The sequence below is a fragment of the Xenopus laevis genome, chromosome 4L (genome assembly GCF_017654675.1).
Source record: "Xenopus laevis strain J_2021 chromosome 4L, Xenopus_laevis_v10.1, whole genome shotgun sequence".
NCBI classification, from domain to species: domain Eukaryota; kingdom Metazoa; phylum Chordata; class Amphibia; order Anura; family Pipidae; genus Xenopus; species Xenopus laevis.
In genome coordinates, this window is record NC_054377.1 from 22,272,813 (window position 1) to 22,288,418 (window position 15,606).

General features: G+C 39.2%; 1 protein-coding gene across 4 annotated transcripts in view; it reads right to left on the minus strand.

The window, feature by feature from the left end:
• Positions 1-6,486, minus strand: part of ap2a2.L (adaptor related protein complex 2 subunit alpha 2 L homeolog) — a 65,742-nt gene extending 59,256 nt beyond the window's left edge. For 3 of the 4 annotated variants that reach the window (XM_018256921.2, XM_041589407.1, XM_041589406.1), the window contains exon 1: positions 6,225-6,480. In XM_018256921.2, coding sequence (XP_018112410.1) covers positions 6,225-6,291 — 67 coding nt within the window. In that variant the 5' untranslated portion in view covers positions 6,292-6,480. 4 annotated transcript variants of the gene reach the window in all.
• Positions 6,487-15,606: the final 9,120 nt, after the last annotated feature.

Consider the following 15,606-nt stretch of genomic DNA (forward strand, 5'->3'; position numbering starts at 1 on the left):
TCCAACTCCATGAGTATCTAAGGGCAGGTATCCATATGGAAGTACCACTTACAGCTAAGAAGATTGCCCCAAATCGCATAACTATAGGGGGAGCAGATCCCGTGATCATGGGGGAGGGCCCACAGATAGAGGAACTGTAACCCTCTACCACTAACCATTTACATGTAGCACTGGTGCAGGTGGAACCACTGGTCACATGACAACCACTCCACTGACTTCCATGTACTCAATGCACCGGTCTGTCAGTGCATATACGGAGCAAATCTAGCAGTGAAAATACAAATGTATGCATTTCGGTCAGTAGTCAGCAGAGCAGCATTCAGTGGACATTTCTCTTCCTAAGAACACGTAGGGACACATTTATCAAGGGTCGAATTCATTTGAGTTTTTTTAAAACTCCCCTATACTCCCATAAGTTCGAAATTCAACCAATTGAAATATATTATTAAAATGTAATTTTTAAAACTCGGAAGAATTGAAACGAATCAAATTTGCAATTAAAAGGGGAGGATTCACATAAAAATTTACTTTAAGTACGATGTAAACAAAGATATTCTGAGACAATTACACCTTTACCATCCCTCATTTAAAGGGGTGGTTCACCTTTAAGTTAAATTGTTATATGTTATAGAATGAGTAATTCTAAGCAACGTTTCAATTGGTCTTAATTCATTTCTTTTTATAGTTTACATAATTATTTGCCTTCATCTTCTAACGCTTTCCAGCTTTCACATGGACGTCCCTGACTCCATCTAAAAAACAAATTCTCTGTAAGGCTACGACAAATTTATTATTTTTATTACTGATCTTTCTATTTAGGCCCTCTTCTATTCATATTCCAACCCCTTATTCAAACCAATGCATGGTTGCTAAGCGAATTTGGACCCTAGCAACCAGATGGCTGAAATTGCAAACTGGAGAGCTACTGAATAAAAAGCTAAACAACACAAAAACCCCAAATAATACAAAATGAAAACCTATTGCAAATTGTCTCATAATATCACTCTCTACATCATATTAAAAGTTACTCTAAAGGTAAACAACCTTTAAGGCAGGTTTCAGAGTTTGTGAAAGATTAAAGACAAGCTGTTAACGTGATAGTTGAATTTAGTATGTGGCCAATGTGTTTATAACTGTCGTTATTTTACTCTATGACGTCTATGAACGAATGCACAGATAAGCAATCTTCTTCATTCCAGCTGTTACAGAGTTACAACCGCCAGTGTCCCACTCCCTGGTTCAGAAAAGTTGCAATGACAAATGCTGATAATCTGCTTCTGAATTAGGGAAAGGAAGAGAGAGTGGTGCAAAATAAACGTGGCAGAATTTGCTACAAAGCTTCGGATGTACAGGTATGGGATCCGTTATCTAGAAACCTTCGAATTACAAAAAGATTGTCTCCCATAGACTCCTTATCCAAATAATCCACATTTTTAAAAATGATTTCCTTTTTCTCTCATATAATAGTACCTTGAACTAGATCCCAACTAAGATATAATTAATCCTTATTGGAAGCAAACCCAGAATATTGGATTTATTTAATGTTTACATGGTTTTCTAGCAGACGTAAGGTATGAAGATCCAAATTACAGAAAGATCTGTTATCCGGAAAACCTCAGGTCCCAAGCATTCTGGATAACAGGTCCCATACCTATGCATGTCTGCTCAAATTCCATTTTTGTAGGCCCATGCTGGCAATCTGTGGATTCTGGCAAATGCCAGAGGGGCTGCTGTAAGATGCCAAAGTCACTATTTATTGGGCTGGTGGGGGGGCTGTTTGGGCATTTGTGTACTTAAAATGCCAGGGCCTATTTTGAATGCCTTTCATGACCTGGTTCTACAGACCACATACGAGTCTGACTCATTCAACATCCTTACCTTCAAATTTCTCTTTCCTAATGTTACCCAGTTTATATGCAAGGCTTATCTGATACAGTTCATTTTTCATATTGATACCATTTAAAAAAAGAGAACACAAACAGGTACCCCTTCTCTGTCCCTCTCCAAAAGAAAATAAATGTATTAAACGGAGGAGGAGCATCCTACCTAGTTAAAAACAACCACAGAAGCCCAGGTCATACGATAATATATCTCCTCTTAAAAACATAAACCATCATTTAAACTAAATGGAAATGTTTATAGTAAAACTATAGGAGATATCTCTGCATTGTTGCCATCCACCTGCTGGTCCCTATTGCTGGCAGATAAAAATGACAGAAGTATGGCACAGGCCTGCAAAAGTAGCACCTGTTAAAAGTGTCCAAAAGTTTCAACAAACAATGTGCCCTTTCCAACTATTTTTGGGAATATGGACAATAGAACCTTGTTAGTGTATAGCCCATTACAGGTATGGGATGCGTTATCCAGAAACCCATTCTAAAAAAAGATCTGAAATAGGGAAAGGCAAAAACTAGTAGACATAAGGTATGATGATTCAGGTCCCTGAGCACTTTAGATAAAATGTTCCACACCTGTCTCTGTCCAGGAACAGACCCGTTCATCTATAGAGGATTAAAGGCATAGGGTACAGTCTGTGTAGTATAAAATAATGTGGCTGATGAGTATAGGGATACACTGCTATTAGTACCTCTTCTTAAATCATTCTTACAGGGGTTGTTCAACGTAGAAGAGTGATGCTCTGAGTCAATTTGCAATTGGTTTTCATTTTCTATTATTTGTGGTTTTAAGGTTATTTGGCTTTTTATTCAGCAGCTCTCTGGTTTGCAATTTCAGCAATCTGGTTGCTATGGTCCAAATGACTCTAGCAACCGTGCATTTTTTTTTGAATAAGAGACTGTGATATGAATAGGAGAGGACCTAAATAGAAAGATGAGTAATAGATAGTAGCAATAACAATACCTGTGTATATTGAAACAAACGATCTTTCTTGGAAAGCTCTTTTCCAAGAAATATCGTAATTGTTACGTCTATGGCCACCTTAAGGCAAAAACTACAAAAAAAATAAATGACAACCAACTGAAAAGCTGCTTAGAACTGTCCATTCTATAATATACAAAAGTTAACTTAAAGGGGTTGTTCACCTTTGAGATAACTTTTAGTGATGATGTAGAGATTGGTATTCTGAGACAATTTGCAATTGGTTTTCATTTTTTATTATTTGTGGTTTTTGAGTTATTTAGCTTTTTATTCAGCAGCTCTTCAATTTGCATTTTAAGTAATCTGGTAGCTAGGGTCCAAATTACCCTAGCAACCATGCATTGATTTGAATAAGAGACTGGAATATGAACAGGAGAGGGTCTGAATAGAAGGATCAGTAATAAAATGTAGCAATAACAATACATTTGTAGCCTTACAGAGCATTTGTTTTTTTTTAGAAGGGGACAGTGACGCCCATTTGAAAGCTGCAAAGTATCAGAAGAAAAAGACAAATAACTATAAAAAAAAATTAATGAAAACCAATTGAAAAGTTGCTTCGAATTGGTCGTTCTATAACATTGAAAGGTGAACCACCCCTTTTAACAAATTATTTTTCTTGTTAAGAGATCTTTCCGTAATTTGGATCCCCAAACCTTGTCTTCTGAAAACAATTACACAATAAATAAAGCCAATAGGATTGCTTTGCCAACAATACAGATTTGTGCAGTTTAGTTGCCATCAACTACAAGGTACTGTTTTATTACAGAGAAATAGGATTTTTATTTAAAAACTTGCATTTATTTGCTTGAAATTGACTCTATGGGAGATTGCCTTTCTGTAATTTGGAGCTTTATGAATGTTAGGTTTCTGGATAAGAGATCCCATGCCTGTACAAATTTGCAGTTTGACTCTGTGGGTCGAAAGCTGACTGCATTTAAATGAGTGCTGAAGTAAGAAAAATACATGCATGGTCAATAATTGCTAGCTGACGCTGTAAATCTCGATTGTCGCTTTTTTTTGTCTACAAAAGCTGTTGTGTTATTGGTCAGCCTGCTAAAGAAAACGGATTCTACTGTGTGCATTAGCGTGACAGGAGAATTAGACTGTAAGATCCATGGTCCAGTTACTGATAAGACTAGCTGAACATTCACTGTACTGGGCACAAAAAGGATCAGGATTTATTAGGAGACAATGAACCTGCCAGGTGGTTTTCGGACTGTAGCAGAACTGTAACAAACAGAGGAAGCAGACTCAGAGCAGGTTAAGGGCAAGGCCAGACGTGGCGTTTTTACGTTGTGCTTTTTAAAAAAGCTCAGTCGATCATAAATACGCATAAACGGCACTACCACTGAAACTAATGGAAAAGCACTATGGCAATTCTCACAGGGGCTTGCAAGGCGAAATCCGCCAAGGGATGCCAGTATTGGTGTTTTTAAGCAGAAACGCCAATATGTCAAGAAACTAATCGATAGACTCTATGGGATGTGCAAGTTTGAAACCACACTTTATGTAAATACGCAGCGTATTTTAAATATGGCGTCCAAATTCTCGCGAGATAAATGACGCATATACTTTTTTACGGCCTGTGACGTAATTATGTCGCGTATTGACAATCATTCGTGCTCCATTTTGCACGTAAATAGTTTTCTGTTTCTAAATAGCTTTTCTATTTTCTATTTCCATCCAGCGGAATTATGGGGAACACGAACAATGAGAAGTGCATGTTGGGAAAAGAAACCTACATGCTGAAAAACGCATGTTGACAGTCGCGTTTGGTTTCAGTGGCGTATTTACGCCCGACTGAGCTTTTTTAAAAACGCAACAAAAAAAACCCATGTCTGGCCTTGCCCTAACTTTTAGTATGATGTAGAGAGTGATATTCTGAAATAAATTGCAATTGGTTTTCATTTTCTATTATTTGTGGTTTTGAGTTCTTTCGCTTTTTATTCCGCAGCTCTCTAGTTTGTAACTTCAACCATCTGGTTGCTAGGGTCCAAATTACCCTAGCAACCATGCACTGATTTGAATAACAAGAATCCATGTTAGCTTTGGAGACCCACATCGGGAGCCTCCTATGGATTAGCAGCTCGTAATTACATAGTTATTTAGCTTTTTATTCAGCACCTCTCAAGTTAGCAATGTCAGCAATCTGGTTGCTAGGGTTTAAATAACCCCAGCAACCATGCATTTGAACAGGAGCATACATATTGAGACTGGAATATGAGTAGGAGTTGGTCTGAATAGAAACAGGGGTAATGAAAAGTAGAAAAAAAAAATACATGTGTAGCCTTACAGAGCATTCACTTTTAGATGGGGTCAGTGATGGGGTCAGTGATGGGGTCAGTGACCCCCCCCCCCCCCATTTGAAAGCTGGAAAGAGTCAGACACACATATATTTAAAAAACTACAAGAGCTAAATAATGAATACCAATTGAAAACGTTGCTTAGAATTGGCCATCTTAAAGGTGAACCACCCATTTAAGATGACATACTTAATAACCTTACACAATCTTATTTCCCTTTGTACTGTGTATTTGGCCTTTGCCCCTTTCCCAGACAGTCTGTCAACCAGGTTCCCATTCATTCCTCTTCTAAAGTATATACTGGCTCCTCTTACACAGTATGTGCCATATACACATTACAATTAACCCATGGAATGTGTGCAAGAACCTTTGGTCGTCAGTCAGTGGGATGCTGTAGTTCAGCAGTAGATGCAGTCCCTAAAAAGAATAGACAAGGGGCCCCTGTTAGGCAGTAAATGCCCTTAATCCAGCCCTGATCTCCTGTTAGTCTTTACTGGGAAGCAGGGGTGGAGCCAAAGCCTGGAGGTGAGAAGTAGCCTAGGGCCAAACATTTAGTAAAAGTGATAATCCACTCCAAAGAAAATATCAGAACTGATCATATTTGTATATATATAACTGCAAATGAACCCATAATCTGACAGTTTCTATTCCCTGCACTGCTGGCTCCTGCTCTTGAAACAATGTAGCAGAAGTCAGCTGATTAACATGACCTGGGGGGGAATTGACTTCTGGAGTCAGAACCAGAGGACAGAGAGATATAAACAAACACAGCCTTCAATTGCAATTGCCCATTGAACATTTATAATAAATAGAACAAGAAATTTTCTGCCCTTTTCTTCATGCAAATCAATAGCATTTTTGGCATATTTCCCCTTTAATTGCCGCCTGCTAGGAACATACCATAGCACTGACCCCTGTCCAACAATCATCTCTCCCATGGGAATAAACCACTAGTGACCTTTGCTATTTGTCCTTGCCCTGTGACGTGCCACTAATGATTATACCCCCTCCCTCCCCAGGCACTGCGCCCCGCTCACTACTCACAGTTTCTGATGTCTGATATGAACACGGCCAGGCCCCGCATTCCATCCCCCTTGGACACGGCAGGCATCTTTCACGACACCGCAGGTAGACAAGACGCAAGGGAGAAACGATGACACTTCCCACTCTGTCCTGGGCCGTGGTGGAAGAGCTGCCTGGGTGTATTGTGGCCGCTCGGGCTATCCTTCAGCAGTGAGTAATCCGGCCCGGCGCGCCCACGTCACGGCTCCGCCCCCTTTGCTCACAGATACTGTGCCGGTCCTGGAGACGGGAGCGAGCGCTGGAAGGTGAGATAGGAGGAGACGCAAAGAAGCGTATTGGTAGAGCTGTGTGCGTGTGTGGGATCGATGCGCGCGCACACTGTGGCTTCAGAGGTTCCCGCCTCCTCGCGTTTGAAAGTGGGCGGGGACTATGTGACAGATCTGACAGATGTCATTGGTGTGGGAATAAGTGGGCGCCAATGTTTTTTCCCACTTCGGCTATAAAATGATGAATAAGCATGATTATATATTTACACTTCACCTTTAGAAAGCCTGTCTAGCTGGGGCTGAGCAGCATTCACCCTAATAAAAACAACCCTCTTTTTGTCCTACACCAGTGTTATGTATAAAACCCCTCAAGCACATGCCTTAGGCCAGTGGTCCCCAACCTTTTTTGGCTTGGACTGGTGTTAATGAAAAAGTTTTTGCAGGGACCAGGGTCGGGAGGCAGTGTCAGACTGGGACACCAGAGGCCCACCCAGTACTATTTCAGTACTATTATTCTTCCTCTCCTCACTCAACCTCTATTCTTCTAGCCTCTAGTCTTTACATACTATAAACTATTATTCCATCTATTAAGCTTCATAGAAATAGGGAATGGCCATGAAATAGGCCAACTGTTTAGCATGACACCTGGGGCCCACCGGGAGTTTTCCTGGTATCCCGGTGGTCCACTCCGACACTGTTGGGAGGTGGTCGGGGAGGTCAGCGGCAACTGTGCATCCAATTCAGGCACCGCCAGTGTTAGTTGCGGGCTAGGCTCGGTGGCCCAGTGCAGAACTGTCCACAGCCAGGTTGTGGGCCACGGCCCGGTGATTGGGGACCCCTGCTTTAGGCCTTTGGAGCACAAGGAAGATTTCATACTTTTTAGTGCTCTTTAAAATTAGGGATGCACAGAATCCAGGATTCGGTTCGGGATTCAACCAGGTTTCGGCCTTTTTTAAGCTTGAGTCGGATTCGGCCGAATCCTTCTACCCGGCCGAACCGAATCCGAATCCTAATTTGCATATGCCGTGACACAAAATAAGGAAGTAAAAAATGTTTTCCCAAATTAGGATTTGGATTCGGTTCGGTATAATTCATGAACGTTTCGGGGGGTTCAGCCGAATCCAAAATAGTGGATTCGGTGCATCCCTAGATAAAATGTGTTGTCCATCCTCCTCCCATAGAGTTCAATGTGAATCACTTGAAAGAAATGTATATATGTAATGTCTTTTAGCAAAAGAAGTATCTTCTGTAGGAACCTGAGACAGGAGTTCTCATTAAGTACAAAAAATAATCCCGGCTTTCCTATATATTTATCTTTTTTTTCCTATTAATAACATTGGGATCAAACATCATTTTTACTAGCCAAAAAAATACCAGCCAGGTGGCAGCCCTAAGTACAAACCAGGTCCCTAAGGTAGGCCAGAGACCTTAGTGGAAGTTGGGGATAGGGACCCTGTATATGAGGGCTTTCATTTGTTTAGCTTGAGCCTCGTTTCTGTCATAGCACTCTAAAAGTGTGTGAGATAGTCAAGGTAGGAAACAGGGTTGGACTGGGCCGGCAGGACACCGGGAAAAAACCCAGTGGGCCCCGGCTCTTTTGGGCCCCTGCACTCCCTCTTCTTACCTCACTCCCTGACCCAAGTCGCGCCCAAAAAGGTATGCAGGCAGAGAGGACTTTGCGACTGGGGGGCCCCTGAGGCTGCAGACCCGGTGGGGCCTGGCAGGCTTGGATTTGTGGAAAGGCCACAAAGGACCTGGCCTAGGGCAGCAGAATTAAAGGGGGCGGTATGCCACCCAACCACACCCTCATTTGTTTGGAAGCACTGGAGATTCACAGGAGATACTATCTTTTTCAAGATTTCCTGTGCACCAATCCCCAGTACTCCAGACCCGATGCTGACAATTTGCGCATTTGCACAAAGGGAGGGGATGGGGGAGATGAACAGCAGCGGGCCTAGGGGTGCCTGCTATGTAAATCCGGCCCTCGGCCCCCCAGTCCAATGCTGGTAGGAAAGGATAGTGGGTGGATGTTTACTAAATCTACAAAATACTTCTACTGTGAACTTGATGAATAATATATCTTTTCAATATGTCTGTATATGTGTTTATAATACACAAAAGCCATGAATATCCTGTACATTGTATCCTAATAAACAGTGAGTTCTGATGTCATCAGTTATAAACGGTGAGTTCTGATGTCATTTCTGTCACATGACTCAATGAAAATTGTGTACTATATTAAATAAAGTACCCCCAGTTGCAAAATATGGTCATGAAACTCCTCGGTAACTTATAATATCCTTATAATTTACAAGAGGGGGTACTTTATTCACTATATAAATATATAATTTACAAGAGGGGGTACTTTATTCACTATATAAATATATACAGTATACATATACAGTATTGAAGCTATTCCAGCAAGGGTGCAATTGCCCCACCCTGACTTTTCCAGCTAGTTCCAAGAAATTGTTTGTAAATTTAATTCCCAGCAACACAAAACGTTTTTTTAATACTTCCCACCCCAATGCAAGCCTTAATACATTGTCATGAATAGGTTGATCTTCAGTAAGATGCTACACTTAGTGATATTAGTTCATTTCAGCTCCCACCTGAAAATTTTCTGCAGTCAATTGTTACCTGAATTCTAAGCAACATCTCTTCTATACACACTGCAAAACAAGTGAAAGCAAAGGATCATTTTTTTCCCAACACCAGAATAAAATCAAATACCTTCCATGAATTGCACAGTCACAAAGTTTTTATTGTAAGGTCTAAAGGGGAGTGGCCTCATTTATCCTCTGCCTGTTAAAACACTTGACACTTTATTTCAGTAACTATGTATTTATTTTGTTCTCTATAGGGTGAAAAAAGTGGAGGGATACTATGTGTGGCATGCTAAGCTTCTCCCTGATACCTCCACTTCTCAATCTCTTCTCAACTTCTCAAATTTTATTTGTATACAGAATTGGGAAGGCGGAAAAGAAAGTTCCAGTATTACAATAAAAAACATTTGGGATTCAAAACTTTTCTATTCTTTCCCCCCTGAAGGAAATCCTATTATTTTTTAGGTTTTTATTTTAAAATGTTGTTTAACATTTGTTAACCATAAACAGGTATAGTATAAAATAGAAATACATTTGAATTTCAACCTAAGATACTATGTAACAGTATATCTCATTACATTTCAGAGCCATTATCGAATTCACCAAATTATAGAGGGTTTACTGTATATTATCCCTGGATGGGGGTTTACCTAAGTCTCTAAAGGGGTCTGTACTTTTGTTTGCTCTGTTCTTACCTTTCAGGTAAGAAAATCCTATTTCATAGGAATAAATTTCACACATGTGAAAGCGTTATTGGGCAGAAAAGCACTGACATATCTGCAGTGCTGTTTAATGATGGGTGTATGCAATGAACACAATAGATTAGTTAAAAAAGAGCAGCCGATACATGCGGTGTGTCCCTTGTCCAAAAGAGCTTACATTCCCATAAGCAATGCCAGTAGTTTAAATGGTAAGGTCCAATAAAAAAATCTGTTTTCTCCCCAACTGGATAGGTTTTAGGATAATGTTATACCAAACAGGTGTTAAAAAAGATGTTGCTGCTTTATCATATATTTATATGTGTATATACTTATATAAAATATATAGTGAATAAAGAACCCCCTATTGTAAAATAGAAGTATATTATAAGTTACCTAGAAGTTCCATGACCATTTAAAAGCACGAGGCTGAAGCCTCTTTCAAGCTTGACAATTAAAATGCTATGTTTGTTGCTCACTTTCCCTGACACACCTGTAAGTTTTTATTATTTAATCAGACCTGGCCCTATTCATCTTCCGATTAATAAAAGCATTTGTCTGCTTACTAGTGTAAATGAGGCCCTAATAACTAGATAGATGCTATGCAAATGAACAGCTGCTATTCAAAAATGTCCAATTATGAGTTGTCAGTCTACATTATATAAAATTTCAAATTGAGGTGGCAGAGCTGCATCCATTGAGGTGGGACTGGGTGTGCAGAGGTGGACGGCAATCATAATGTCACAGTCATTTTCTGCACACAGTGTTCAGTCGCACCCAGCATTCCTCGCTGATCAAATGCTATTCCACAACACCTGACATCCACGTTTTACAAAAGCAGTTGGGCAAGCAGCTGTATGGTGGCATATACATTATACAGGTGTGGGACCTGTTATCCATAATGCTCGGGACTTGGGGTTTTCTGGATAATGTATCTTTCTATAATTTGGACCTTCATGCCTTAAGTCTACTAGAAAATCATGTAAACATTAAATAAATTCAACAGGCTGGTTTCGCTTACTATAAGGATTGATTTGAACTTAGTTGGGATCAAGTACTTTTTTATTATTACAGAGAAAAAGGAAATCATTTTTAAAAATTTGGATTATTTGGATAAAAATGGAGTCTATGGGAGAAAGTCTTTCCGTAATTCGGAGCTTTCTGGATAACGGGTTTCCTGATAACGTATCCCAGACCTGTGCTGGAAAAGCCTGATCTTTATAAGTATCACCATAAAACACCTACATTAGCATCAGTGCCTTATTTATGTCTGTATAATAGAATTAAGTTTTATATTTTTTCTTTTTGCAGGTACTTAGCCAAGACCTAGGGGGTTATTTACTAAACTCCGAATGCAAAAATCACGAAAAATTGAAGATTTTTTTTTTATAAAATGGACTTTTAAAAAATCACGAATTTTTCGGGATTTATTAAACCCCGAGGATGGAAAAGTCAGAATCTGAAAATCCGGCATCTCAGACCTGTCGAGGTTGCATATAAGTCAATGGGAAAAGTCCCAATGATTTTTGAAAAATCTGAGAAAATCAGATGAAAAAAAAATCGTTTTTTCCCGCAAAGCAAATTTTTGGGAAAATGTAATAATAAATAAGCATAAAAAACCCGAGCAGATTTGATCGGAGTTTGTAGCAGAAAATATTGAGATAAATTCAGACACCTCTGTTGCTGCAGATTCACAGTCTGGTGCAGCTCTGCCAGAATTTCCCCCTATTGAAAAAGAGAAAAATTAATATATACTTCATCATACTAAAATACAACATTTTTTAAATATAATTAATTAGAAATTCAGACCAGTTGCTCTTCACTCTTCTCCTCTAAGCATTTGTTTCTCTTCATGCAGGAGTAGGGAGTCTGATTTTGAATGTCTAATACAGCCTTTGGGGGGTCTTGTTTTGCCTAGAAGATGTATTAGAGCTCACTCTTTTAAAATCACCAGAAATATTTTTTCCCTACATGCAGGGTTTGTGCAAAAGTCAGTTATTTTGTTGCATATTGTTTGTGCTGGAGTTAGTTATTTGAGTGAGGTCTAACACATCTGCTAGGAAAGGGAGCCCCCCTAAAAGGTATATTGGATCGAACTATCAATAAAAATCTGACACCCAACTCCTGTATGAAGACATAATGAAAAGAAACAGATAGCTAGTGAAGATAAACTTGATTATTTCAGAAACTGTACAGAATTTTTAATGAATAAAATTTAGAAAATTTCTTATATCAGTATGATGAAGCTTATATTAACTTTTCATTTCCGTTCCTTTTTAAATATACCAATCCTGCCTCCAGTTGTAAAATTTAAACATAGTTCTCCTTGTTCCAGGCATTATCATTTTGACAATGGTTTATCTGTCACACAGGCGCCCCCTGCTGATTTTCTGGTCTTACAGATGAGGAGTTGAGAGCAATGGAAGAGCATGAGAGATGGAAGCTGACAAAACCGACTGACTGCAATGTCTTCAGAGCATCCATCCTCTGCTTGATACGGCAATGCTACAGATTCACCGGGATCTAAAAGTGTCAGCCAGCATAGGTTAAGTATTACATACTGTATGTACTTAATCTGCCAGTAAAGAGTACAAATCAAAACTGGGTCTTGTTATTTCTCCCTAGAATAGAACCAGATCACAGAAAAACAAGCTCTAAGTACACCAAGCATTATTTCCTTTAAATGCTGGTGTCCTTCAAAGTATATTTTTTTTTACGTGGGCCCAAAAGGGTTCATTCCCCCCACTGCTCATGAAGTCAGGAAGGAATTTTTCCCCCTCTAAGGCAAATTGGAGAGGCTTCAGATGGGTTTTTTTGCCTTCCTCTGGATCAACTGGCAGATAGGTAGTTAAAAGTAAAAAAAAAAAAAGGTTGAACTCGATGGACATGTGTCTCTTTTTCAACCTTACTTACTATGTTATGTAAGTTCCAGTTTTGTTAGCTATGCCTTGAGGGGACGAGCTTTCCCCAAATTGCCCAGGGATCTTATGACCATTTCCTGAAAAAAAAAGTTATATAATGAGATGGAGCACATGGCTCTTTGGTCTGCTAATACTAGGGGAAGATGTGATTGGAGCCTGGAGCATAAGGCCTAAGAATCAATCAAACCCTAAGGAGACCAGCAACGGTAGAGAAGGCAGGGAAAAGGAAACCCACGAACAAGGTAAAGGCAGTGAAAAGCTGATTCTTTCGTAGTCATAGGAGTTAGACAGGCCAGCTTAGCAAGAGCAACTTATGCTTCACCAAGGAAAGTGCATTAAGAAGACATAAAAACCAAAGTGTAGAAAGGTAGAGAGGTTTCACTGGATAGGGTCCACTTTGAGGAGAGTTGAGAAACTCGCCTGAGGCTGCAGCAGCCTGCATGCAAGAAGCTAATTCTGGTAACTTAAAGGGACTTATTTACTAAATGTAAAACAAAAAGAGACCGCTCCAGCTCTCCGCTACTCCCCCAAGCTAGGTACTCAGTCCTCAGTGTCCCTTACTGTGACATGTAACAAACAAGATGAATGGACGGCACTCCTGGACAAGGCTTTATTGGCAGGTGGCCAAAATGCAAAAAGTTGTATCAAAAGATATATTTCCAAATGCTTATTTATGATAAATAAATTATTTATTAATATTCACATTGAAAAGTTTGATACATACTGACCCCACATGGCCCACCTTACATGTTTGGTAAGTTGGGCCATGATTTTTCACTGCAAAATAAGGCAATCTTGGTTAACCCATTCAAGATCTTTTTTAAAAAATTTGTCGCCACTAGTTTCACTTTTTTTTACAACAGTATTGTATTATTTTAAGACCCGTACATTTTTTCCTTTATATTGACTTTTCAACTTTATATTGACTATTTTTATTCACATTCTGAGAACATTTTAGACTCTGCAAAACTCTTTTTTATAATGGATATACTTCCCTCTCATGGTAAGAGCCAACTTCATTTCAATGACCATAATAAAACAATTGAAGTCAAATTAAAATACAAATTGTTTCACGTAAAATAATGTTAATGTGTGAAGAATTATTCAATCTAAAAGGTCACAGTTTCCTTATAATTTAATCCAATACTTAATATTTCAGGTAGTAGAATAGTTAAGACTAGGTAGACACAAGGATAAACTATTTTTAATGAAAGAAGCAAGGTTGATTCAAAAGAATGGGGACTTGTGGAATATATAAACAGTGATTATAATATTACACAATTTATATCTTAACAGACTTTCTATTGTTTAATTATAGATAAGGAAAAGGATATCTGGATGTAAATTATTCATGAAGTGGCTGCTGCCACTAGAGGCCAGTGTATGTTTGATCATAAAAGCTTTTACCTGTGTAATATATTTTAAGCTGGGTTAAAGATTTTAGATCAGCTTGGACTTGATTATTTTATTATTATTACTAATTATTACTAAGAATTCATAATGGCGTAACATATCCTGCTGCACCAAGTAATAGGTCATTGATATGTGAATTTTTTGCAGGAATCTTATAAGAATTACTGGTGTAAAAGGAGAAAATGCCCAAGGGTTATATTACTAGTCACATGCGGGCACATTATTTTGGATATTTGTGTCAGGTAAGCAAAAGAAGAACCAGGGCAGGGCTGAAACTAGAGGTAGACAGAAGAGGTATGTGCCTAGGACATAATGGTGTGTGGATGGGCTCGTTAGGCTTGTACCACTGTCTGCTACCTCTAGTTTGGGCACTGGGTGAGTAAAATGCAGGTTCTTGAGGATCTCTGTGTGATTATTTTTTAGCACTCCGCCTCCTCCTCCAGAACACCTTGGGAGTCTGCTTGACTTGGGGAAGATATCCAAATGCAGACGCACACCCTGGCCCAAAAGAAACGGATCCCTGGTGCTCAGCAAAATAGATATCGGAAAATCATCACTGCAGTTAAAGCAAACAGGGAATAAATGGTGGATAACAAACAAGGATTACCAAGTACAATAGGGTTAGAAGGACCTAGAGATTAGAGTTTACAAACTAAAAGGTTAGGGTACAATTTAGACATTAGGATTATAAAAACATTTTGTCATTTTTGATACAGCAATGATTAATTAAGGTACATCAAATAAACCTCTTTAAACAGATGGGTCTTTAAGGAGCGCTTGAAAGTTTGGAAAGAAGGAGAAAGTCTGACAGCTTGTGGCAGAGAGTTCCAGAGAAAAGCAGAAGCTCGAGAGAAGTCTTGTAGACGAGAATGGGCAGAAGTGATCAGAGGAGAAGTGAGGCGAAGATCAGAAGCAGAGCGTAGGTTGCGTGAAGAAGAGTATTTGGAGATTAGAGATGAAATATATGGAGGGGTTTCATTATTAAGGGCCTTGAATGTGAGTGTAAGTAATTTGAATTTGATTCTAGAAGAGATTGGAAGCCAGTGAAGGGACATACATATGGGAGCAGCTGATGTTGAGCGGCGAGCTAGATGAAGGAGTCTAGCGGCCACGTTTAGAACAGATTGGAGTTGTGAAAGGTGACTTGTTGGAATACCTGTGAGGAGTAAATTGCAGTAATCAAGGCGGGAGATGATGAGAGACTGAATCAGTGTTTTAGTTGATTCTGAACTGAGATAGGGTCGTATTCGAGCAATGTTGAATACGGCAAAATCCTTATCCTTACTAACTACCCTCCCTTCCCCTTCCCCAATGGTGTACTCAGTAATGCGTAAAGAAATGTGTATGATGCATGAAAGTATACTGTATACCCAACTTTCTTTTTTTTTTTTTTGAAAATCAATAAAGAATATTTGGAAATTAAATACATGTCCCCTAAGCACTCATGATTGCCCAGCTGACACTAAGAGGCCCATTTATCAAACAAGATTTTTTCTGGT